A 25,534-nucleotide genomic window follows, 5' to 3' on the forward strand; every position below is an offset into this window, starting at 1 on the left:
AAGTGACTTATTTGGCTCTAAACTCCTTTCCAGCGGGAAAAACTTTATACTCCAAGTATGAAAAACTTAAATCTTACTTTGTCTCTCGCACACGTTACTTACACGGACTCACTTGTGTGGTGTCCGTGTCTCTCTACAAAGTTACCTTGCACAGTTCGAGCGCTCTCAGAAGGTGGTTGAGCTTCTTCTGGGGAGCAGAGAGCAGGCACTGTCGGTTCTTCGGGTGCGTCAGCAAATACTCTAGGTAAACCAGGGCCAGCTCCGGTTTTACCGGGCGTGTGTCATGGATTTGCACTTTCCGTTTAGATGCTGAGTTACTCTGAAAGAACAGAGCCATAAATTGACGATTAAAACACATGCTCTGGGCGCCCAGGTGGCTCAGTCATTGAGCGTCTGCCTTCGGCTCAGGTCGTGATCCCGGTGTCCCAGGATCGAGCCCCGCATCGGGGGTTGGGTTGGGGGGGGGGGTCCCTGCTCAGTGGGGAGCCTGCTTCTCCCTCTGCCCTTCACCCCACTTACTCTCTCTTGGTCTTGCAAATGAATAAATAAAATCTTAAAAAAACAACAACAACATGTTCTCAGGAAAGCATACGATCTCTAACACACATATATCATCATTCAGCAATTTTAAAGAAACATGACAGAAATGCACCTTGCTCTGGGGCTGTTCCTCCGGCAGCCAGTCACAGATGAGTTCCAGAATGTGTCCCACGTGTCCCCAGGAGCAGAGACAGTCCAGCAAAGTACTATAGCGCTTGTCCGCTTCTCCTTCCTCTTGGTTTCTTAATGTGGAAATCACACCACAACTGAAAATGTCAAATACATAAAATGAGATCTATCATTTCAGTAACAGCTTCCCATTCCTCAAAAAGTTGAAAAAAAAAATAAGGAAGCTAAACACTGAGGGTACATAAGGCCCTCTTATTGTAGGAACTCTTGGACACTCTCCGCCGCAGGAACACAGTCCCCGCGATGACCGCACAGGGTAAATTCCAACCCAAAACGGTAAGTCTGCCCGCGGCCTGAGAACACGGAAGTCACGGCAGCCTGACACGAGTTACTAAGTTACCAAGGACACGCCAGGTCCGTAAACCCCCTGCTTTTCTGTTCTCTGTCATCTCCATCGGACTCTAGAGCAAAGATGCCTCACTTTTTGGAAATAATTTTTGCTTAACCTCAAAACATTAATTTTTTTCATAAATATGAATTAAAAATGAGACTTTTTTACTGAGATAATAACCAACACTCTAGAACAACACCATGCAGTGAAAAATACAACATGAGCACAAAAACAAGCTACTTAGGTCATTTAAAATTTTCTAGTAGTTACCTTTAAAAAAGGAAAGAAAAATAGGTACAATTAATTTCAATATTGTGTCTTATCCAACCCATTGTCCCCAAAGCGTTGTCTGCAGGCAGAACAGCAGAAAACCACCAGCTCCTCACGCCTCTCCCTCCACGCCGGGCTCGCGCCTGCTCTGCACCCTCCGAGGGCACCCTGCACCTCAGCACGCCTCAGCCCAGGAGGCCCCGTGCCAGGCACACGCAGGCAGCATGCTTCTGAAGTCCCTTCATGCTGGCCTTAACACCCCAGATTTTAAAGGGACAAATTTTAGCTCACGTAGGCTCTTCCTATATTCCTTAGCAACTCCGGCGCCCACTGGGAACCGCATCCTGCTCGTCCCCGCCACCACTGCGACCTTAAAGCAGAAGCGTGACAGTCTGCCGAATGTCCCGTTAATAAGTGAGCACGACGACGGCAGGGTTCCCACTCACCACCCCTCCGAGAGAGAGAGAGAGAGAGAGAGAGAGAGAGAGAGGAGATACCTGAATGTGGGCACAGCAGAGGCTGGCATAAAGGACATGAGCATGAACAAAGGGACCTTGCAGCGGTCATCCTGAAAGCACAAAAAGAGGGAAAAAAGAGTATTTAAACGCAATGACATTTTGAAAGGCTGTCCACACAACTTCCTAATAACCCATCTTCAGAGCTGCTCAGTGGGAACTAGAGCACTCCTTTCAGTGTTCAGTTGAACCTACTGCTAAGCCTTATGTTTGAGAAGCAGTTTCAAAATTTTAAATGACATTTTACCACTTTGTGCGATGTATTAATTGATGCAAATATTTATTAAGCCCCTACTGTGTATGAATTGCACAGCTAGATCCTGAGGGTGCACCAGTATGCAGAGTGGACAAGAAATTCTTGGCTTTCAAGGCACTGACTTCTATTTTACAAACAATACTGAGGGGAGCCTGGGGGACTCAGTGGTCCCAGGGTCCTGGAATCGAGTCCCACATCGGGCTCCTTACTGAGCAGGGAACCTGCATCTCTCTCTCCCTCTGCCTGCCACTCCCCCTGCTTGTGTGCTCGCTCTCTCTGACAAATAAATAAATTAAATATTTTTAAAAAAAATTTTTAAAATACTGATTAAAGGAGAAAAAAGTTAACTCTGTACACTTGGTATCCTAAATAAATGTCAAGAGAATGAAATAGAGAAAACCTTTTCCATAAAATAATAAGAAAATCTTTGGGAAGACAATACAGTTTATGGAAAATGTACAGGCTTAGAAGCCACCAAGCCAAATCTTGGTCCAACCAGACTCCAGTCTTACCAGCTGGGCCAGCAGAGAGCAAGGAGGCAGGACAGAGGTCCGTTTCCTCCTCTGCAAGAGGGGAGGGCACCGTTGGAAGGACCGCATGAGGCACACGACAGCACCCCATCCACGGTGGCACTGAAGGAGCCAGAGCCACACCACAACACAAACGGCAGACCAGGCTCCACCAAAAACACTTAGTAGAAAATATCCTTGGTTGACTGGAAGAGTAAGAGATGGTGGACCCTAAGAGAAAAAATTAACAATTTCCCCCAAACCATACATGAGACAGAACCAGGGACAACACTGAAATCTGATCTGTACTTTCTCTGCATTCAGTCGGCGTGGGCCCATCCCTCCCCCAACTCCCAACACAAAAATTGTGCTCTTACTGTTTCAAAAGTAGACTGATAATTACCACGAATTCCGCCCTGTCTGGATTACAGACCGTTCATTCATTTACAGAGAAGACCACAATGTTCTCGGAGCAACTGAGTACAGAGCAGCTCTCTTGCCAGAATCGTTTGAAATTAACTGAATTAATTAACTGCCTTCCTTGGGTCCCCGGACACCTGCAGGCCGCGCTGCTCATCTCTCTTCTCACCCAGTATTCCGTGGGCTTCTGTGTTGTTGTCTGAGAATTCTGAGATAACGCTGGCTTCTCAGTCCAGTGCAACTATTTGAGCTTTGCACTGTACTAACGACTTTGGCAAGTCAGATCATTTACCTCCCTGAACAGGTGCGTTTCAGGAACACAGTGAAGCTCAGAGACTTGACAGTCACGGAAATGGGGCTCAAACAGCTAAGGGATCGAGGTCATACAAGCGGTTTTGGAAGAGCCCAGAAGTAAAATTCATTGAGAAGGACGGTTCACGAAACCTATGACCAATCTGTACTCAAACCACACTTTCTCTGTAGTTGGGAGTACATTTTCATCTCTAGCTCAGTCTTATTTCTACTTGCTTTGGAAAAATGAACTTCCCTCCAAAGTAAAAAGTCAAGAAACAGGTTTCCGTCACCCAGTTAGAAGCTCCATGCATGGTTCTGCCCGCAGACACACCGCACACCCCTCAGAAACCCACGTGCGTGCGGTGCGCCATCAAATGCCTCAGAGCGTCCACAAAACCCAGCCGCTGTGGTATCGTGTTTGCCCACTCTTCCTTCTCAATTTCCAGCTGATCAAACTAAATTCTCAAATGGTGTCACAGACCACTGAAGACAGGAAAACCGAGCACTTACCCACACATTTCCCTGAGTGCTGGGGATATGAGGGGGGAAGACATGGTCTCCACCCTCTGGAAAGGCTGGAGGCTACCCGCCCTGCCAGGTGAGCACTGGCTTAGCATCCCCCCCTTCCAGAGGACCAAGCAGGTCCTGCTAGGTGAGCGTGTGGGGCACCTCGGCTAATTTTGCACAAAAGCAATCTTACGCGGCGTGCGATGGTGAGCGTCTCACCGTGAAGACTTTCAGGTACTCAGGGAGCACGGAAGCGAACTTGTTCATGGTGTAGACTCTGGCCTCCTGATTCTTCTCCATACTTCTGTGAATACTCTTCCAGAGAATCACGACGATCTCTAACAAACCCGCCATGGATGCGACGTCACTTACAGACAGTGTTTTATCCAGAACCTAAGATATGAATAATCTGATTGTGAATCAAGCCATAACAAGTACTGTAACAACTCTAACTTTAAAAGTGCATTTCAGGGGCGCCTGGGTGGCTCAGTGGGTTAAAGCCTCTGCCTTTGGCTCAGGTCATGATCCCAGGACGCTGGGATCGAGCCCCGCATCGGGCTGTCCGCTCTGCGGAGAGCCTGCTTCCTCCTCTCTCTCTTTCTACCGGCCTCTCTGCCTACTTGTGATCTCTGTCTGTCAAATAAATAAATAAAATCTTAAAAAAAAAAAAAAATAAAAAATAAAAGTGCATTTCAGAATTCCAAACCTGCAGCAGAAACGTAAAGCGCATCAAGTCTACTTTCATTTCATGAGAATGATTTGATCTTCTATTTGAAAATCTCTAGTAGAGGTAAATGCCTTTAAAAGCCCACTCCAGAAATAAATGCTAAATGAACCCTATATCCTTTCAATCAACACTTTATATGAATTAAAAACCGTCTAAAGATCAAAATGTATAAACTATTGTCTTTAGGGACACAATATGCAAGTAAAGAGCATATTTCTACTATATCTTCTGAATTGCTGTAAGATGTCACTTTTTTTAATTAATTATTTTTATTAACATATAATGTATTATTAGTCCCAGGGGTACTGGTCTGTGAATCATCAGACTTACACACCTCCCAGCACTCACCATAGCGCACACCCTCCCCAGTGTCCATAATCCAGCTACCCTGTCCCTCCCCCCACACCTCCCAGCAACTCTCAGTCTGTTTCATGAGATTAAGAGTTTCATGTTCGTCTCCCTGCCGATCCCATCTTGTTTCATTTTTTCCCTTCCCTACCCCCACAACCCCGCACTCTGCCTCTCAAATTCCTCATGTCAGGGAGATCGTATGATAATTCTTTCACTGATAGACTTCTTTCGCTCAGAGTAATACCCTCTAGTTCCATCCATATCATAGCAAATGGCAAGATTTTAGGGAGTTCTCTTTGATGGCTGTGTAGTATTTATATATATATTTATATATATATATATATATATATATATATATGGAGAAGATGTGGTATGTGTATATATACACGTGTATATACATACACATACCACATCTTCTTTATCCATCCATCCGTTGATGGACATCCTGGTTCTTTCCATAGTTTGGCTACTGTGGACATCGCTGCTAGAAACATTCGGGTGCACATGCCCCTTCTGTTCACTACATGTGTATCTTTAGGGTAAATACCCAGTAGTGTGACTGCTGGGTCATAGGGTAGCTCTATTTTCCACTTTTTGAGGAACCTCCTGCTGTTTTCCAGAGCGGCTGCACCAGCTCGCATTCCCACCAACAGTGCAGGAGGCTCCCCTTTCTCCGCGTCCTCGCCAGGCAAGATGTCACTTCGTGCCATAAACTTTGATGTGAACACACTGGGGGTGAGGAGGGAGGGATTTCCCGAGATGTGATCGCTACTGAAACTCAGTACAAACTCGGCCCATCACCACCCCAGGCTGTCTTCTAGCCTCTCCACCTGCAGGCCTGGTGAGGGCTGATGATGACCGACTCCCACTCAATCACTGGCTTCCTCAGTTTGCTCTAAAATAACACATCGTTACATCTTCTGAGCTTCTGGCCGTGAGCAATATTCGCTGCTGCGTTCTGAGGGCTCCAGCGAAGCCACAAACGCACTCGGGCAAGTCTTCTGCACAGAACACAACCAGCTCACACACATGCTGATGGGAGCCTGCTAGCCAACCCTACGACAGGACAGGACCAAAGACAGTCTGGAGCCTGCAAAGAGCCACTACAGACAATTTCCTAAAAATCGACCACGTTAAAATGCAAAAGAAGATTCATTTCGGGCACCGGTACTGTTATGCTATCTACTCAAACACAATGGAAAAAGATAGTTTAAAAGAAAACAAACTTGGGGCTCCCAAATGGCTGTCAGTAAAGCATGTGAGTAGTGATCTCGGGGTTGTGAGTCCAAACCCCACATTGGCTGCAAAGTTTACCTAAATAAATAAATTTTTAAAAAAATAGAAGAAATTTAAGGAATACACAGAAAAAGCAAAGGTATTTTATACATAAAGCTAGATTTTACTTTTCCTTTTAAGATTTTATTTATTTATTTGACAGAGACAGATCACAAGTAGGCAGAGAGGCAGGCAGAGAGAGAGGGGAAGCAGGCTCCCTGCTGAGCAGAGAGCCCGATGCGGGGCTCGATCCCAGGACCCTGAGATCATGACCTGAGCCGAAGGCAGAAGTAAGCCAAAGGCTTACCCCACTGAGCCACCCAGGCGCCCCAAAGCTAGATTTTTCATTATGCACTTAATATTCTGAACGAGCTATGGACAAATTTAAAAAGAATTAAAACTACTAAAGGCTTAGAAACTACTGAAAGAACAATATAAGTAACAGATTGATGAAATTCCATTCTGCAATTAACTTCACTTTCTCCCATTCCAATGTTTAGCACAGTAGCCTTATCATGAAAGTCTCATGAAAAAGCCACCACTACTTCCTTACAAAAATGTGCTAAGTTTCTAAGCTGGAAGCCAACTTTTTATTTTAGCAGAGAACATCTTTGATGTTTAGTAGTTAGCAATTAGAAAAAGTAAAAGAACAACTTTAAAAATTTTGCTTTTGGAGAATTGGAGAATGTCCACATGACAAAGTGTATTTCTTATCTAGCATAAACTATAACGGACCTACATATTTCTAAACTCTTGTGTTTTCAAATGGTACAGAAACTGACCCAAAGTGTTATACGATGCAAGCATTCCCAATAACACCTAAGTTTTTAATAATGGGGTGGAGGGTTCCTTCAAAATTTACAAAATGTAACAGCCTCTCAATGAGTACATCACAAACTACGTCTCTGCTCTTCTGCAAAACTGATCTCACCGTCACTCTGAGCTCACAGTGGTGACCCTGAGAGAAGCGGTGCTCGCTCCCGTGTTTCACTCCCACCGTCTCCCACACCGAGACTGGACACTCCAGAACCATGGAGTGAGGCCACCATGCCGGCCTCTCCATCGGAGGTTTCTGACGATATAGGGCAATGCAGTCACCGTCCTGAAATTCTCTGCCCGTACAATCTGCATACTGAGGGGAAAACCCTGAAGAGATGAACTTAAATTTCACCCAAAATAAAAGGAGAACCAACTCCAAATGCCCTGGGTAGAAGGCTCTCCAAATCTAGGCTGAGGTCTGTGAGTGGCGGTAACTACTAGCCGAGGTCCACAGTCAGGATGAAACCCAGTTCCACTCTCTCTCTCTGTGCTCTGTGCTCCTTGATTCCACACCTGTGTCGCTGACTGGGCTAGAGACAAGCACTTGTTTTAACAGGGTCTAGGCTGGTGGAGTGGTGGCCTTCCAGCTGTGAGCCCACGGGCACAAGTGTCCCTGGGATGTGTGCAGGAGTCATGAGGCCAGCGTGAGACATGTGAGCCAACCAGGTGGTCTCTCCTAGAAGAAGCCTGTGTCAGAGGCGGCGGACGCAGGCTGGGACTGAGGCAGGGTCAGGCTGATGAAAGACCTCACCTTGGGGCCTACATGCAGGACTAGGTCTCAGCAAAAGGACAGACTGTCTCTTGCAACTTCTTTGAAAGGCTAGTTACCTAATCTATTTGTGTACTACAAAACTACTCCCAAGTTTTAGTTTAGATGTACATGAGAGTGAGAGCTTGTTTAAAAACTTAAGATACTGCTTATAAATAATGTGTCTGAGTCTTCAATTTCTTGTAAGTGGTCACTCTGGATTCTGAAGAAATACCAGCTGACCAGTCCCTTTAACTCCTTTTTAAAAAAATTTTCAATTTTTTTAAAAAGATTTATCTATTTGAGAGGGAGTGTATGTGCAAGTACACACACGGGCAGAGGAAGGGGCAGTGGGAGAGGGAGAGAGAGAATCTCAAACAGACCTCCCAGCTGAGAGCAGAGCAGACTCACGTTCCGTCCCATGACCAAGGTCATCACCTGACCCAGAATCAGAAGTTGGAGGCTCAACCACACTGAGCCACCAGGTGCCCCAATTTAATTACCTTTTAAGAGACAATTCTAGGGGCATTTGGGTGGCTCAGTTGGGTAAGTGCCTTTCGCTCAGGTCACGATCCTGGGATCCTGGGATCCAGCCCCACATCGGGCTCCATACTCTCTAGGGAGTCTGCTTCTCCCTGCTTCTGCCTCTCCCTACACTCCCCCTGCCTCTCCTCCTGCTTGTGCTCTCTCTGACAGCGCAGGAGAGAAGGAAGGAAGAAGGAAGTACGGAGGCGGGAGGGAGAAAAGCCAATTCTCAGTACCCTCATTCCCAGAAATTCAACCCCCAGATATTTCTAGTGGAATCTCACAGCACTGGCTATGAGTAAATCCTTAACACTAACACCCATTAATTACAAAGTATGGTAGCATCCAGAATCCAATCCAGGTGTACGCTCCACCCAGGCCGAACTGAAATATACAGAGAAGCCTAAGGCCGAGAAAATTTGGGACAGGGTGCTACCAGCAATAAATTTTCCTCTGTATTAAATCCTACCCAAACTCCACAATGAACTACAAAGAATATAGAGCAATTCTTTCAAAAACATTATTTATGATCCCCTACAATAATCCACTGAGTTATCTATCAATACTGAAGAAATAAACGGGAAATCAAAATATTACCAATGTAACAGTCTATGGAAATGCCCGTGCTCTGCCCCTCTCTAGCCACGGGGCACGGGGGCCTTTCTTCCTTGAGGTAACATGGCCGCAGGCGCAGCTCAGCCAGGCCAAGCCTGACCACACTCACGTTCTCCTTCTCCCGCTCCTCGTGGCCCTCGTGGCCCTCGCGCACAGCCCTCCGGATGCAGGCATTTAAGCAATGGCGAATCACATGAATCAGCTTTGCTAAAACGTTAAAACAAATCGGTAATTAATATACATGTTTCTTCAACAGAAATATTTAATAGTAAAATCAGAATCCCAAACAATTAGAAGTATTATTTTAAAGGAAATCATTAAGAAATGCACTAAAAGCGTGAAGCTTATTAATACGAGCCACGTGGAGGCCACGCGACATTAATTACGCGCTGGGGAGGCGACTGTGCTGTGCTGAGCCGCAGGCGTCCCGCACCTATGTTGGCGCACGCGGTGTGCTCGTGGGCGTGCTGGTAGAACTTCCTGGCGGCCGCGTGGTTCATCTGCAGCAGCGCGACACAGCGCTCACACCACACCTCCTCGGGCTGGTTCACGGGCAGGAAAGAGTTGAAGAGGAGGCTCACCAGGCGCCGAGACACAGGCCGGGAATCTGATTCCAGACGAACCAAAATGTGCTCCATGGGGCATATTTTCCAAAACTGTGTACGGCACACACACAGGAAATAGTCAACTGCCTCTATAATCTTGCAAATACTTTAAGCAAAATTTCCTGAGAAAAATCAAAAAGGAACTAATCTTTATACTCAAGAAAACTCATTTTAAAAGACTGTACCAGAAACCGTGACTCTTCCGTAGAGAAGTTAGAATAAATCCATATTTTAAAAAGCACTGACATAAGGAAACAAAGTATAACACTATTGGGAGGGTTAATTACAACTAATTAGTATCATGCTTGGTGTAAACTCTCAAATGATAACTATGATTACCAGTCTCATAATTCAAAAACTTCCTAAAACACCATAACTTTTGGTGCATTAATGTGAAAAGTCAAGAGAAAAATTGACAACAGTTTTGACACAGAAAGCTAACGCAGATACACCATTCCCTATGTCAGAGACACAGAGACATCACTCCTGAACCCTGGGGGCACCTGACCTGGCCCAAGGCCCAGAGCAGGCAGCCCCCTCGGGCGCATCGCTGCCTCCCCTCCCCGGGGCCAGCTTGCCTGGACGACCACGCCGGCCTCCTCCTGCCCACCTTACAGCTGCTGTGCGACCACAGCTGTCCCAGAGCCCCTCTTCTCAAGAGCCTCAAAGTGGTCTACCACCTGCAGAAGAGCGGCTGCAGGCTTCCAAGCAAGATGTTCCAGACCAGAGAAACGTGGTAGCAGAAAGAAAACCGATTCCAGTGGTGAAGTGTTCCAATCCTGTTCTCGGCCCTTCGCTGGCGATCCTGTGCAAACACCGACCCGCGGCAGTCCCCTCTGCACAATGAGGGAAATACCGCAGACGTGCATTCTCCTCAAGGACCTGGCTCTAACAGTCTGTCCCCTTTCCAGTATTGTCTACGGCACGTTTGCCATCAGCACTTAAGTATTTTCGAGTCTCTCCAACTCATAAAACAAAAGCCTCCCCCACAAAACTCTGCTGGAGTTTTCCGTCGTCTCCTCGAAGCTCACCTTCCCTCCTGCCCCGAGGCCTGTCTCTGCCCCCACCTCCACCTCCTCAGCCACCTACAGCCCCACCCCAATGAACTTGCTCACGCCAAGGTCATAATGACCTTCTACTGAAAATCCCGGAGAACACGTTCACACCTCCCCTTGCAGGAAATCCCTGAGCATCTGACAGGGCGGGGACACTTCCACTTAGATACCTCTTAGTATTTCAGAAAAAGTGACCAGAGCAAAGACACCCAACACTTGTACTCCCAGTGGTACTGGGGAGGCAAAGGCACCCCCGTGCTGCCGGCCTTGAGTCAGGCAGACAGGACAGAACGGAGGCCCGCTCTCAGCTCTTGCCCCACCAGAGGCGGGAGGCTTCAGAGGAGAGAGCCCACGGCCAGCTAAGTACAAAACTAAGCGAGCTGGCAGGCAGGCGACGGGAGACTTCTACTCAAGGGTGAGAGGTGGCACTTGCAAGGTTCAGGAGAGGGCAGTGCTGAGAGTGATCCGCCGGCAGATCGAGCGCCGTCCCTCGCCCCTCACCTCCCCTGCTCCCTTCCCGCCCGCGTGTCAGCTGATGGGCGACTGGTTGTGTGGCTGTTGATGTGAGTGCCCTAAGGTGTAATCCTGAACACCACACCTGTGGCTGACAACAAAGCCAGCAAAAAACACTTGCCAAGGGGCGCCTGGGTGGCTCAGTGGGTTAAGCCTCTGCCTTCGGCTCGGGTCATGATCTCAGGTCCTGGGATCGAGCCCCGCATGGGCTCTCTGCTCGGCAGGGAGCCTGCTTCCTCCCTTTCTCTCTGCCTGCCTCTCTGCCTACTGTGATGTCTGTCTGTCAAATAAATAAAATCTTTAGAAAAAAAAAAAAAAAAAACCACTTGCCAAAACACTCAAGCACACCTAGCTTTGCAGTGAGATTTCACAACCCCTGCAAAAGCAGATTCAACCCAAGACCAAAAGGGCCAATGAATGGGCTCGCCATTCACCTGCTGCGCGGGGCTGCCTGCAACATCACGGAAAGATGGGTGACAACGGTGTGCAGCCACGCGCTGACACAGAACAGAAGCAGACGGCTCCAGAGTGCTGAGCCCCTCTGGCCGACAGCGCCCTCGACAGGAGCATCACACCGTCTCCACGCGAGGACTCGGGTCAGTTCTGCCGTTAGTAAATGCCAACTTCAGAACATGCACAGCCAAAGAAGGAAACATCCCAGCGAAAAGGGAAAGCCTCCACTTGAGAACTCTGGGAAGCAAGTCTCTTCAAGACTTGAGACCTCAGAGCTCCAACCTGGCTGCAGGAGAGAACCAAGAAACATCCCAGGTCCCAGCACAACAGCCCCAGTCACAGAGCCAGCCTGAGAGGCTCTCCACGGTCTGTCCCCAGTCATAGTGAAATGGCCGACTCCTGAGCCTTCATGGAGACTACACCATCTCGAATGCGAACTAGCCATCGGCACTATTACCAAATGCCAAGGTTCCGGGTTGATTCTTACAACTAACATTTGGTGCACATCTTCCTTTCCAGAAACTCCCCGTATTAGCTTGTTTTTCTTTGATTCACTTTTCTTAAATAATGCAGAACAATTCTGATTGGCGCAGATTTCTGTTATTTGTTTCAATTACCCAAGGTTTTACTTTACCCAAACATATCACCAGCAGGTTGGTTTCTCCGACAGATAAAACCAGAGCAAATCGGTAGCTGGTCTTTGGCTCCAATGTTGTGTGTGCGTCACTAACACAAACATGAGCGGCGTCTGACGGCGCAGCAGGGGACCCAGTCATTCCGACACCGTGGACGATGAGCCACTCCCACTTCCAGTTAGCTGCCTCTAGACCCTTCCGAGATCTCACAGCTGAATCACTCTCGGCCTGGCTTTTGAACAGGTAAGACTGAAGATGAAAGAAGCACCCCAGTACAACATTATGCTTTCTTTCTTGCTACTCTCCTACAATCCAAACTTCCCGGTCAAAGAACTTCTGTCCTTGTCTTACCTGGTCTCCCCCAACTGTCTTGAGTAGACCCATAAGTAAAGAGAAAACGCTCCTCTCTGTTCCTTGTCAGTCATCACAACAGTCTTCTGCAAACAAACCTGCACTGCAAACAACACACTAAGCCAAAAGTCCCGTCTCAGATTCAGAACTACTCAGTTTTAATAAGCTGTTAATAGCAAATGGGAAAAAAATTGCAGTGGGCTTGTTTGTTAAAATGGACACGCTGATTCTAAAATACATGAGGAGACACAGAAGACCTAGGGCAGCCCAACAGCGCTGCTGGGGCACGCGTGCTCCGGGACCTCATGGGGGCCTGCAGCAGCGCAGCCCAGGGCCTGAGGACCCACAAACACGTGGAAGGGCCACAGCGAAACCCAGAGACAGACCGCACGCGGTCCAACGACTTCCAACAAAGTGACCACGGATGGGCACTTGGGTGTGACTTGGGGCATGTGTGCTGTGGAGGTCATGTAAAATAGTTTTTAGTTTTTAATAAAAACTCACAGTTCAAAATTCATAAAAACCATAAAAAAACAAAAAATATATATCCTGTCCCCCATTCTCCATCCCCCTCACCTCAGGCAACTGTTACTAATTTCTCATTTCCTTCTAGGAATATTTTACACCATCAGAGCACATACATATGCATGTAGTGGTGGCCCACTATACACACATCTACACCTGCTTTTACTCTTATCCCCGTGGAATTTCCGTGTGAGCTAATTCCTTTTCACGGCCACACAGCATTCTTCCATTGCATGAACAGACCACAGGTCTGTGTGGCCAACCCTACATTAATGGACATGTCAGGTAGCTCCCACATTCTATGCTGGAACAAACCAGCCTTTTAAAGTAAATTTCAGAAAAATACCGCATGGAAGAAGAAAAGACAGAGTGTTATCAAGTGAAGTTAAAAACCTTCTAACTAACGTTTTTTGCCAAAAACTGATAGGATTGAAGCTAAAAGAGTAGACCTCACTTCAAAAGTTTACACCATGTTAAAATGTCCATCACAACACAATTATCTCCTTGCTTTCTTCTGTAAAAGGTAAAGGATGTTCTCCCAGCAATATTTAAGTAGTTACTGAGTGCCAAGTATATTTGAATAAAATATAAAATATAAAAGTATATTTGAATAAAAGCTTTCACGGACATGATAAAAATATAATTTAAGGTGGGGGCTGCTTACATTGTCTTTCAAAAAGAAAACACACATTGATGAGATTTCCAGAAACTTCAATGAAAATCACAAAGTAAAATTTTATGATATAATAAATTGGCAGAAGAGACCAGACAACGACTAGTTTAAGTGTGATTACTAAGACTCTTGAATTAAAATTACTTTGTCTTCAGTGATAAAGTCCTGCCTGTCCTACCTTAGCAGCCCGCACGGCCTTGACTTTCAGCAGCATGTCAACAAACGCCACTCTCACTTTCTCGGAGTTGTCGTGCAGACTGTATTTCAGCGCCGGCAGAAGCTGCTCTAATAACGGGTGGCTTAATTTGTTATCCAAAATTATCGGCAGACACTACCAAAAAGGAGAAATATAAACAATTCAAATTTAGAACATAAACAATAAAAAGTTAAAATAATTCCGTTTCATCCTTATTAGTGAACTATTAGTGAAACAAATAAATATACCTACAGAAAGTAACACTTTTTTTTTTTTAAAGATTTTGTTTATTTATCTGACAGACAGAGATCACAAGTAGGCAGAGAGGCAGGCAGAGAGAGAGAGGGGGAAGCAGGCTCCCCGCTGAGCAGAGAGCCCGATGTGGGGCTCGATCCCAGGACACGGAGACCATGACCCGAGCCGAAGGCAGCGGCTCAATCCACTGAGTCACCCAGGCACCCCAGAAAGTAACACTTTTCTAAAAGGTTCACATATTTTTAAAGAATTAGTAAAGTTTCAACACTGATAATCAGTTTACCCATTGTTCTGTCCAAACAAAATTAAAGCAGTTACAAAATAACCCTGCAATGCTTTCGCTTAGCCACATGTTACGGGAGTTTCAGAGATGAAAGACAGAACAACTACTGGTGGAGAGGGCTCCAAAGCCAATTTGTGTCGGATCCAACAATCCTTTCACATTTTTTTGGTGGCCCATGAATTCTCTTATTTCTTGACTCCATCCTGCATGAAAGTCAGAGGGCACAGAGCCTCCCTTATCGTGGGGACACAGCCACATGCACCTCAGACAGGTGGTCGCGTGACCGGCCCGTGCTCAGACCAGTCACCAACTGGAAGATCTGATACACTCCACCTTTGCTTTCCACTTATTAGGAAAAAGGATTTTTTAAAGAGACTTCTTTTTTATAGGAATTACAGTGGACACACAATGTGACACTCATTTCAGATGCACAGCACGGTGGCTCGACAATTCTGCACGTCATGCTGTGTTCATGACGGTGTCGTCACCACCTACCACCACACAACATTACTATGATATTATCATTAAATAGGACAAGACCTTATACTTTAACCATCATACTGAATTATTTATAGACAAGCTGATACAGTTTCGAAGTAATCAACAGTGGGAGACAATAGACTGGCTAAAGACGAAGCCAGACCAGATGTGTCCCTGATAAGCGCTGACACCAGATGATGGGACAAAGGACAGTCCCGTAGGTTCTTGTTAAAAGAACATATGGTATACCTAAACAGTCAATTTTAGTGTATAACTTAAAAATTTTAAGTACTACACACAACAAAACACTGTGCACCACCCACCCAGGCAATACACCAAAAGCCGGTATTTTTCAAGTAGGCCTTTTTCGTAGCCCACACTTTCAGTTTGGTTTTTAAAAAACTGTTACTTTGGATGTACAACAAAAATGCCCATAGTAGCATACCTATAGAGTAGAATCATGGGTAATTTAAAAATCGTTCTTTCTCTGTATTTTCTAATTATTCTAGGATAAATAAATACTGCCTATGTAATTTTAAATACTACCTTAAAGACGGAACAGCGCACGTCAGCTGAGCTCGTGTCAAACGCCAGCTCCCCAGTTACTTTCTTGAGGAGATCAATAAGAATGGTTGGAGGCATCATTTCCCAGTATTTGGAAGTTATTTTACACACACCAAGGATCCCTGTAGAACGGACCATTGGATAAGGATCTTCTAACAGGCTCTGTAAGTTGGAGGGGGAAAAGACTTAAAAATCTTAAATCAGCTCCTTTATATCAGTATTTGCTCTGCACATTAGTACTCTATGCATTTACAATATAGCAGACATTTCAAGTCACAGAAACACGGGTCCTAGTCAGACTCACATATCTCTTATTTACCATCTCTATAGCTGAGCACTTCAAGAGGAGAATCCAGACATGTGTGGAATCTTACCTGTCAATTCCATCTACAGGACTTTGCCAACAGCAGAGTCTCAAATACCATCCCCACATTCAGTGAGGTATAGACAACGATCCTACAGACACAGCCTATGTAAACCACTTTCTTGAATTTCTAAAAATGCTGTAATGCACTAAGCCCAGAATAAGGTAAATCCACTTAATGAATTAAACCAGGAAATGGTGACCAGTGGTTGTTAACAATACAAAAAGATGGGAGCTTTGGGGGTTCAGTGGGTTAGGGCTCTGCCTTCAGCTCAGGTCGTGATCTCAAGGTTCTGGGATCGAGCCCCACATCAGCTCTCTAGTCGGCGGGGAGCCCGCTTCCCTTCCTCTCTCAGCCTACCTCTCTGCCTACTTGTGATCTCTCCCTCTCTCTGTCAAATAAATAAATAAAATCTTTTTTAAATTATTAAAAAAAAAAAAAAGAAGGGGGGGCACCTGGGTAGCTTGATCGATTAAGTGTCTGTTTCTTATTTCAGCTCAGGTCATGATCGTAGGGTTGTGAGATCGAGCCCCATGTCAGGCTCTACACTGAGTGCAGAGCCGGCTTAAGATCCTCTCTGCCCACCCTCCCCTACGGGCCTCCCCTCCTCCCCCCTTCCACCCTCTTTAAAAATACAAGAAACAAGATACTATAGATCTCGGGGCACCTGGGTGGCTCAGTGGGTTAAAGCCTCTGCCTTCGGCTCAGGTCGTGGTCCCGGGGTCCTGGGATCGAGCCCCGTGTCAAGCTCTCTGCTCAGCGGGGAGCCTGCCTCCCCCTCTCTACCTGCCTCTCTGCCTACTTGTGATCTCTGTCTGTCAAATAAATAAAATATTAAAGAAAAAAAAAAAGAAAGCGTATATCTCGGATGGAAGTACACAACAGCTCCATGAAGAATCTGACACAACAAAATCCCCACAAAAATAACTGATCAACTCTAAGCTACTGACATTCAGGAAAGACAAAAGGCAGAAGAAAATCATACCACCACCACAGGGATATGTTCCCGAATGCGGGGCGACTGGGGGGGCTCAGTCAGGTGAGCCTCTGCCTTTGGCTCAGGTCATGATCCTGGAGTCCTGGGCTCGAGTCCCGCATCGGGCTCCCAGATCAGCGAGGAGCTGCTTCTCCCTCAGCCTCCCTGCCCCCTGCTCTTTCTCTCACATTCATGCTCTCTCTTAAGGAGATAAATATTTTTTTTAAATGCAAGAAACAAAATAATAATTTGGCTTCTTGAACAAAAAAAATAGTAAGGCAAAGAGAGAGAGACATTGAGGCTACTGGACTTATCGGTACTGGGTCTTATTAATATACTGGCTGATCACCTGCACGGTTCTTACTTAGACACAGACTCAAAACAGGGAGAAGTGTCATTGAAGTATCACTCAAAAGCAATGACACAGGGATGCCTGGCTGGCTCAGTCAGGGGACCGTGTGACTCTTGATCTCAGGGCCATGAGTTCAAACCCCATGTGGTGTAGAATTTACTTAAAATAAGAATTAAAATTTTTTGTGTGTTTAAAAAAAATAAGCATCCAATATTTGACAGCATTCAGGAATTATTTTTCATCTTTCTTTAGTTGTAATGATGGTACGATTATGCTTTTCTTTTTTAAAGATTTTATTTATTTATTTGACAGAGATCACAAGTAGGCAGAGAGGCAGGCAGAGAAAGAGAGGGGGAAGCAGGCTCCCCGCTGAGCAGAGAGCCCGATGCGAGGCTCGATCCCAGGACCCTGAGATCATGACCTGAGCCGAAGGCAGCGGCTCAACCCACTGAGCCACCCAGGTGCCCCCAATTGTGCTTTTTTAAAAAGCCCCATGTTTTAGCGACTCCTATGAAACATTTAAGAGTTAAAATGATGACACCTCAGATCTGCTTTGAAATCAGAAGAAATAGGTAAAGCTCGGGTCAGTAAACACGGACACTGAGACAGTCAGTACTGAACCTGCATGCGGGTACACAGGCATTCAGTACACTAGACTCTCTGTGATCATGTACAGACTTTTCTATTACAAAAGTTTAAAAGCACAAATAATTCGTACTCTGTAATGAGGGGAAATAAAGTCTTCACGTTAGGATAAGCACTTACTTCATCTCCCCAAAATCTGACCAAAATGACAAGGTCGTAGAAATAGCAACACTGGAAATGAGGGATTGTTTTTTAGTATTTTATTCATTTATGGGGCACCTGGGTGGCTCAGTGGGTTAAAGCCTCTGCCTTCGGCTCAGGTCATGATCTCAGGGTCCTGGGATCAAGTCCCGCGTCAGGCTCTCTGCTCAGCGGGGAGCCTGCTTCCTCCTCTCTCTCTGCCTGCCTCTCAGTCTACTTGTGGTCTCTGTCTGTTAAATAAATAAATAGTATCTTTAAAATATATATTTTTTATTCATTTATTGAAGAGAGAGAGGGAGAGGGAGAGTGCGAGGCGGACTCCCCGCTGAGCAGAGAGCCTGACATGGGGCTCAATCCCAGGACCGAGATCATGCTCGCGACGAAGACAGAGGCTCAACCCACTGACCCACCCAGACGCCCCTACAATGAGGGATTTCTACAGGAAGGAAGGTAAAAACAGATTTCATGGAAGGAAGAGCAGAAACGGTTGTGACCCAGACATTCCTACGCTCTTCCAGAGCTCAGACTTGCCCAAACCTGGTGTCATAAACACAGACAGTGCAAGGGCTCCTGAGAGCTCCCTGCATTGGCCCCCACCGTAAACCACCTGCCAGGGAAGAGCTCGCAAAAAAGGCCTGAGGGGAACAGAGGAGCTTAGAAAAGCCAGCAATAACTCAAACAGCTCCACAGAGGAAAGAAGAAAGGAGAGAAAGCCACCAGGAGGGGAGTCCCCTCCCTATCTGGTCACCTTGGGGTCACTGGCTTGCCTGTCCCTCAGCCACAGAACCCGAGGGGAACCCCATCTGCTGAGAAGCCCTGTCCCCCTATGCAGAACCACAAGCCACTTACCAGTCCTAACATGGTCTATTCCTTAGACTCTAACAAAGACTCAGCATCTCTTTTAGGTGTTTTCTCTAAGAAGAATTTTCCACTCCTATGCACATTTTATTTTTCACAGTAAAACATTAATAGGTCCTGCCTCTTAAACTAATTAACATGTACATATTACACATTTGCTAAAATTACATCAGGCTTCGTAGCACAGAAACATTTTTACTCGTACAATACTTTTACCAAGTGATGTCCTGATAGTAAGATTTCCACCATTTACAATACCAGTGATTTTTAATAGAATAAAAAGAAATATAGTCACACTATTCATTAGCCAATATTCTAGTATCCAAACTGCCAAGCATTTGACAGTATCTACATCTCGGAGAGACCAGCAGCTCCCTCCACACCTTTCGTCTGCCACATCAGTATCAGACTCCCCTCCAGAACTTCATTCTGGTTTCTAGTACAAGAGACACAGGATTCACCAAATGTTCCTAATATTCTGTTACATAATCGCATCACCTTACATATTTTTAATGTTCCTATGGACAGTAATAACCACTGTCATTTTTTGTACACAGTATTTTTTATTTTAATTCCAGTGTAGTTAACATAGTGTTGCATTTACTTCAGGTATACAATATAGTGATTCAACAATTCTACATATTACTCAGTAATTATTTTTTTTCTTTTTAAGATTTTATGTATTTGACAGAGAGAGACACAGTGAGAGAGGAACACAAGCAGGGGGAGCGGAAGAGGGACAAGCAGCCCCCGTGGAACAGGAAGCCTGATGTGGGGCTCGATCCCAGGGTCCTGGGATCATGACCTGACCTGAGCCAAAGGTAGACACTCAACCCACTGAGCCACCCAGGTGCCCAATTAGTCAGTACTTACAAAGACAAGTGCATTCATAACCCCCTTTGCCTGTAACCACTGTCATCTTAATGTTAGGGACTGAGCTAAATGTTTTATATTTAACTTTTCATTGAGACCTTATCACAATCCAACAGAATATTATTTCCAGGTTTAAAGAAGAAACTGAGGGCGCCTGGGTGGCTCAGTGGGTTAAGCCGCTGCCTTCAGCTCAGGTCATGATCTCAGGGTCCTGGGATCAAGTCCCGCATCGGGGGTCTTTGCTCAGCAGGGAGCCTGCTTCCCTCTCTCTCTCTGCCTGCCTCTCCGTCTACTTGTGATTTCTCTCTGTCAAATAAATAAAATCTTAAAAAAAAAAAAAAAAAAAAAAGATAAAGAAGAAACTGTGGGGATGCCTGGGTGGCTCAGCAGGTCAAGCGTCTGCCTTCGGCTCAGGTCATGATCTCAGGGTCCTGGGATCAAGCCCCGTGTCAGGCTCTCTGCTCAGCGGGAAGCCTGCTTCTCCCTCTCTCTCTCTCTCTGCCCATCTGCCTACTTGTGAGCTCTGTCAAGTAAATAAATAAAATCTTTAAAAAATAAAAAAAATTTAAAAATGAAGAAACGGTGAGGAGCGGCTACGAAACAAGATGTGCGACCCCATGCTCTCTCAGTCACTCTGTGTGCTGCTGCCCAGCACAAGGGCTCAGGAGCCCTGGCCGGACGCCCACGGAGGACTGCTCATGTGCTCCACTCGGGCAGGAGGGCCTCCGCACACATCCTGGGAGTCTGAGAAACGGCAGGTGCAATGTAGGACCCGCATGCCGGCTGGACAGGCGGCACACACTCCGTCACCACACCCCAGGCAGACACTTAGACCTTTGAAAATGTCAGTGTCTTGGATTTGGACACCTGGGTTAAAAAGCAAACGCTGGGGCACTTGGGTGGCTCAGTCGGTGAAGTGTCGGACTTTGGATCAGGTTGCAATCTAGGGGTCCTGGGATCAAACCCCAAGTCAGGCTCCCTGCTCAGCAAGGGGGTCTGCTTCTCCTTCTCCCTCTGCCCCTCCCCCAGCTCAGGCTCTCTCTCTCTCTCTCTCTCTCTCAAATAAATAAATAAAATCTTCATTTAAAAAAAAGAGGAAACATTTTTCATCGTTTTTTGGCTCAAAACTATCAAAATCTAGCCCCACAACATTAATGATTCTCAAGGGGAATTCTAAGTAAATATGCATGTGACTAAGGCACTTACAGCAAAACACGAATGGCTGTCATTCTAGGTGCACGTGCATCTATAGGCAGGTGTGTGGGTATGTAGGTGCGCTGTGCACACCTGTGTGCACACATGTATGTACCTGCAAAGGGCTCAGTCTACACACACTAGTTACACTATTATTTCAACTTGCTGCGCGCGTGAGATTTTTCATTCAACAAACAAACAAACAGGGGCACCGGGGTGGCTCAGTCCGTAAAGTGTCTGACTTTGGCTTGGGTCGTGATCTCGGGGTCCTGGAGCCGAGCCCCACACTGGGCTCCGCACTCAGCAGGGAGTCTGCTTCCCTGCGCTCTCTCTCTAAAAAAAAAAAAAAAAAACCTGAAACTTAAAACAAACAAACAAAAGGAAGTGCTGTTAGGAATGTCATGGATAACCAACTCTATCATGGCATTTTTGTTATCACTTCCTAAAATTTTATTCTACTAATTACAACAATAAATAGTGTATTTTAGCTTGTGTTAGGAAGCCCCGAAAATGTAAGGGAACGTAGAAAACAAGCAGAGGCTAGCACTTTCCAGCCGGGGGAACCCCACAGCACCCTTGGGAGCAACTGCGGCACCCAAACGTTCTCAAGTCTCATTTGACAAGTTACTGTGACAGGCGCTCGCAGGCTCGCCTGAAGACACCACAGTGTGTCTATCCGCACTGCTCCACGGGCAACACCTACATGATCGAAGTGCAGAGAGAGACCCAGAAAAGTGAGTGACTTGCCCAAAGTTACACAACTATCAAGAAGTGGAATCAAATCTGCATGGGACCTACTATAACCACAGGTCACACTGCCGACCTGTGCTGGGGAGATAAGAATATGCATAAACATTTAAAACCATATAGAGTAATAAATAACGAGATGTTCCACAGGTGACAAAGAGAAAGAGAATAAAACACTCTTGGGTCCACGCGGTCACCGGAGGCACCGGCGGGGCGTGGATTTCTGTGAAGAATGTCACGATCTAGAAAGCCTGCCGTCTGACGGCAGCACACAGGGTAGTTACAGGGGAGGCCAGCACCCACCCCAGGCCCAGAGGGAGGGGACATCACAGGGGACCAGCCACATGCAATACATACATAGAGCTCTTCAAACTGTTTCTGAATTTCACTGTCCATTTCGACAGCACTGAAACTTGGATCTCTAACAGGAAATGCTTCAATGAACAACAGGGCAGCATTCGCCCGGACTTCAGAGTTTCGGGCCTAGAATAAGGAAAGAGTGTTTCAGGGTCGAAGGAGCAAACATTCAGAAGCTTCCAGACAGATTTTCTAAATAATGCTTCTAAAGTATCTCAATACAGACTTACAAATTAAAGACAACCACAGTCTTTCAACTGACCAACATAGACCTTCCATGAACTAAACCAAACTCTTGGCTCAGTAATGACAGATATTCCAAGACCCAGGGGCACCCGAGTGGCTCAGCTGGTTAGCATGTGACCCTTGATCTCAGCTCAGGTCTGGATCTCGGGGTCTTTAGTTCAAGCCCCACACTGGGCTCCATACACGGAGCCTACTTAAAAACGAGAGAGAGTGAGTACAAACCATATGTTTTGGGGGCACCTGCAGGGCACAGTTGGTTAAGCTTCCAACTCTTGCTTTCCGCTGAGGTCATGATCTCATGGGTCACGAGAATGAGCCCACACTGGGCTCCCCAGTCAGTGGGGTGTCCACTTGAGATTCTCTCCCCTGACTTTTCCCCCATATATTCTCCCTCTAAAACAAATAAATCTTAAAAAAAAAAAAGACCCAATTCCTCGCCTCAAAGTCCACCTTCTGTCACTAAGAAACGGTGACTCTCTCTCTCCCAACACTAGATTTACCATGGTGAAAGTCACTCATGTTCACTCCGGCACTCCCTGGAAGGTTGTCATCCTGTGTGTCAGTCGTCAGCAGAAGGTCCCGAGGGCCAGGACGGCCCACCTCAACTACGCAGACCCCCAGCGTTTCCACTGGCTTGCGTGGCATGACAGACCCCCTGCCCACTGTTTAGGCTGTGGAGTCAGCCGAAACCAATTCAGAGTCCCAGTCTAACAGGCCTAAAAATGTTTTTAATAAAAGAAAAAGACATTTATCCCCAAATTTCACAACGCCCCCAGCTTCCAGTCTTATTTACACTGCCTTATCACAATCCTGAATTAGAGCACAAAAATCCAAAACCCAGTTAGCGTGCTCTCAACAGACGGATGTCGAATAGCTGTACCTTTAGTCCTCTCCAGAGGATGGGTTTGTACAACCTGTAAAGCATCTCTTCCACTCCCTGACGAACTTTCTTTTGATGATGAAAATAACTCAGCACCTAAGAGCAAAGAGAAGAAAAGAAAGGTAATGTTGTTTGGGGGCATCTGGGGGGCTCAGTGGGTTAAAGCCTCTGCCTTCGGCTTAGGTCATGATCTCAGGGTCCTGGGATCGAGTCCCGCATCGGGCTCTCTGCTCGGCAGGGAGCCTGCTTCCTCCTCTCTCTCTGCCTGCCTCTCTGCCTACCTGTGATCTCTGTCAAATAAATAAATAAAATCTTAAAAAAAAAATAAAAATAAAATAATTTCAATATTCTGTTTTGAAAAACTGGTAGTGGCAGTTAGTAATGATTCTGGATATTTTTATGTCAAAGAATTTAAAGATTATTTGAAGTTCTGACTTTCTTAACAACACACTTCTAGTTAAAACTGCCAGCCGCCAAATACCAAGATTCTAAGAAAGCCCTTTCAAGCTGATGCCTGTGAGGGGCTAAATTAATTTTTTAAATTAACATACACAATAATCTAAAAACAGAGAAGATGAGACGTTATCTGAAAAACACAAGACTGGTGGGGCAAGGGCTGTGCTCACCTCGCGCACTCGGGAGTGCACCGGAGAGCGGCGCGGAAGGTGGACGCCGTGGTGCATGAAGTCCTGGATGCAGTCGTTCTCGATGGTCTGCAAGGGCAAGCACAGCGTGAGCTCCGACAGAGGACGGGACGGGCGGCGCCGCCGCTGGAGTCGGCCCTGCTCATCCTCTGTTCCAGGAGGAAAGCACCAGAATCCGCTGCTCAGAGCTCTCCTGCTTTAAATCTACCCCTCTTAGAACCCCTTTACGTTTGATACTCCTTTAGCTTCCTCTATCTTTGATGAAACATCAAGTCTGTGCTAGAGAGCAGGCAAGCTTCCCCCTACCCCTTGAGGCTTGTTCAAGCCAGACGCTCAGGGACTCAGTGTGGCCTGAGGGCCTCTCCTGGAAGCCATGCTGACCTAGAAGACCTCAGAGACTGGATCTGTCCAAGAGCCTCCCCAGGGCTGATGCTGAACTACATTTAAGGTGGAGGCCAGGACTCCAAGTGACTGAAACAAGCTCTTTCAGGGCCACCCTGGGGAGGGGCAGGGCTGGGGGGTGGATGTGGGTGGCTCTTCGGTTAGACCACAACACCTACATCCTTCCAGAGCTGGGCAAGGAGGCAGAGCCAACCGCTGGGAGCAGCCCAGTGGACCTTCCGGCCTGTTACCCTACACTCTGCCCCACTCCTGGGGTCCCATGGCTTTAGGGACGGACACAAGGAAAGCCTACTACTACGACCAGCCGCCTTCATCATCTCTGAAATACTCCCTTCACCCGAAGATAATAATAACCTTAGAATCACCACACACAGGGAACCACGCTGACTCGTGACGAAGCGGGGTGTGCGGCACGACCTCTTGAGTGTTTGTGCCACAGAAGTCGAACCTTTAGAGTTACCTCCCAGAATACGGACGTTCTACAGGACAACAGACCCAGTTACTTCAACATACCCATGAATGGCACAAGTTTTAAAAACAGAACACGAGGGGGGAGGAATGCTCTGAGAGAGTTAAATGACATAACAAGCAAACGCCATAGGAGACTTATGGGATCCTGATGCCAAAAAAAACCCAAAAAAAAAACAAAAAAAGACACCTTTGAAACAAAGCAGAGAAATTTAAATATTTTCAAAAATACCCAGAAATTGTTAATTTTGTTAAGTATGTTAATGGCATTGGATAACCAAACTCCTTAGAGACGCAGACTGAAGTACACAGATATGCAATTTCATATTCGGTACAGACTCCAACAGTTGTTTTTAACGACTAACACCCATTATTTTTAAATATTGAGCTTTATTCATTTCTAGTGATTTCTACACCCTAAGTGGGGCTCAAACAGCAGACATCAAAAGTACACACCAGGGCGCCTGGGTGGCTCAGTGGGTTAAGCCGCTGCCTTCAGCTCAGGTCATGATCTCAGGGTCCTGGGATCGAGGCCCGCATCGGGCTCTCTGCTCAGCAGGGAGCCTGCTTCCCTCTCTCTCTCTCTCTGCCTGCCTCTCCATCTACTTGTGATTTCTCTCTGTCAAATAAATAAATAAAATCTTTAAAAAAAAAAAAAAAAAAAGTACACACCACCGACAGAGCCAGCCAGGCACCCCTACAAATATCTATTTTTAAAACCACTATTGGAAGGCGCCTGGCTGGCTCAGTGGGTTAAAGTCTCTGCCTTTGGCTCAGGTCATGATCCCAGGGTCCTGGGATCGAGCCACACATCGGGCTCTCTGCTCAGCGGGGAGCCTGCCTCCTCCTCTCTCTGCCTGCCTCTCTGCCTACTTGTGATCTCTGTCTGTCCAATAAATAAATAAAA

At 46.4% G+C, this 25,534-nt stretch overlaps 1 protein-coding gene across 2 annotated transcripts in view; it reads right to left on the reverse strand.

Moving 5' to 3' along the window:
• Nucleotides 1-25,534, reverse strand: part of NCAPG2 (non-SMC condensin II complex subunit G2) — a 59,808-nt gene that overhangs the window by 20,703 nt on the left and 13,571 nt on the right. For both annotated transcript variants that reach the window (XM_059172407.1, XM_059172408.1), the window contains exons 9-19: nt 23,740-23,826; nt 23,114-23,209; nt 21,988-22,113; nt 15,462-15,641; nt 13,880-14,032; nt 9,325-9,547; nt 9,001-9,098; nt 4,051-4,224; nt 1,828-1,898; nt 653-806; nt 146-319 (exon numbers count right to left, since the gene is read on the reverse strand). In XM_059172407.1, coding sequence (XP_059028390.1) covers nt 146-319; nt 653-806; nt 1,828-1,898; nt 4,051-4,224; nt 9,001-9,098; nt 9,325-9,547; nt 13,880-14,032; nt 15,462-15,641; nt 21,988-22,113; nt 23,114-23,209; nt 23,740-23,826 — 1,536 coding nt within the window. The remainder of the gene's footprint in view (nt 1-145; nt 320-652; nt 807-1,827; nt 1,899-4,050; nt 4,225-9,000; nt 9,099-9,324; nt 9,548-13,879; nt 14,033-15,461; nt 15,642-21,987; nt 22,114-23,113; nt 23,210-23,739; nt 23,827-25,534) is intronic.

The sequence above is a fragment of the Mustela lutreola genome, chromosome 4 (assembly GCF_030435805.1).
Source record: "Mustela lutreola isolate mMusLut2 chromosome 4, mMusLut2.pri, whole genome shotgun sequence".
Classification (NCBI taxonomy): Eukaryota; Metazoa; Chordata; class Mammalia; order Carnivora; family Mustelidae; genus Mustela; species Mustela lutreola.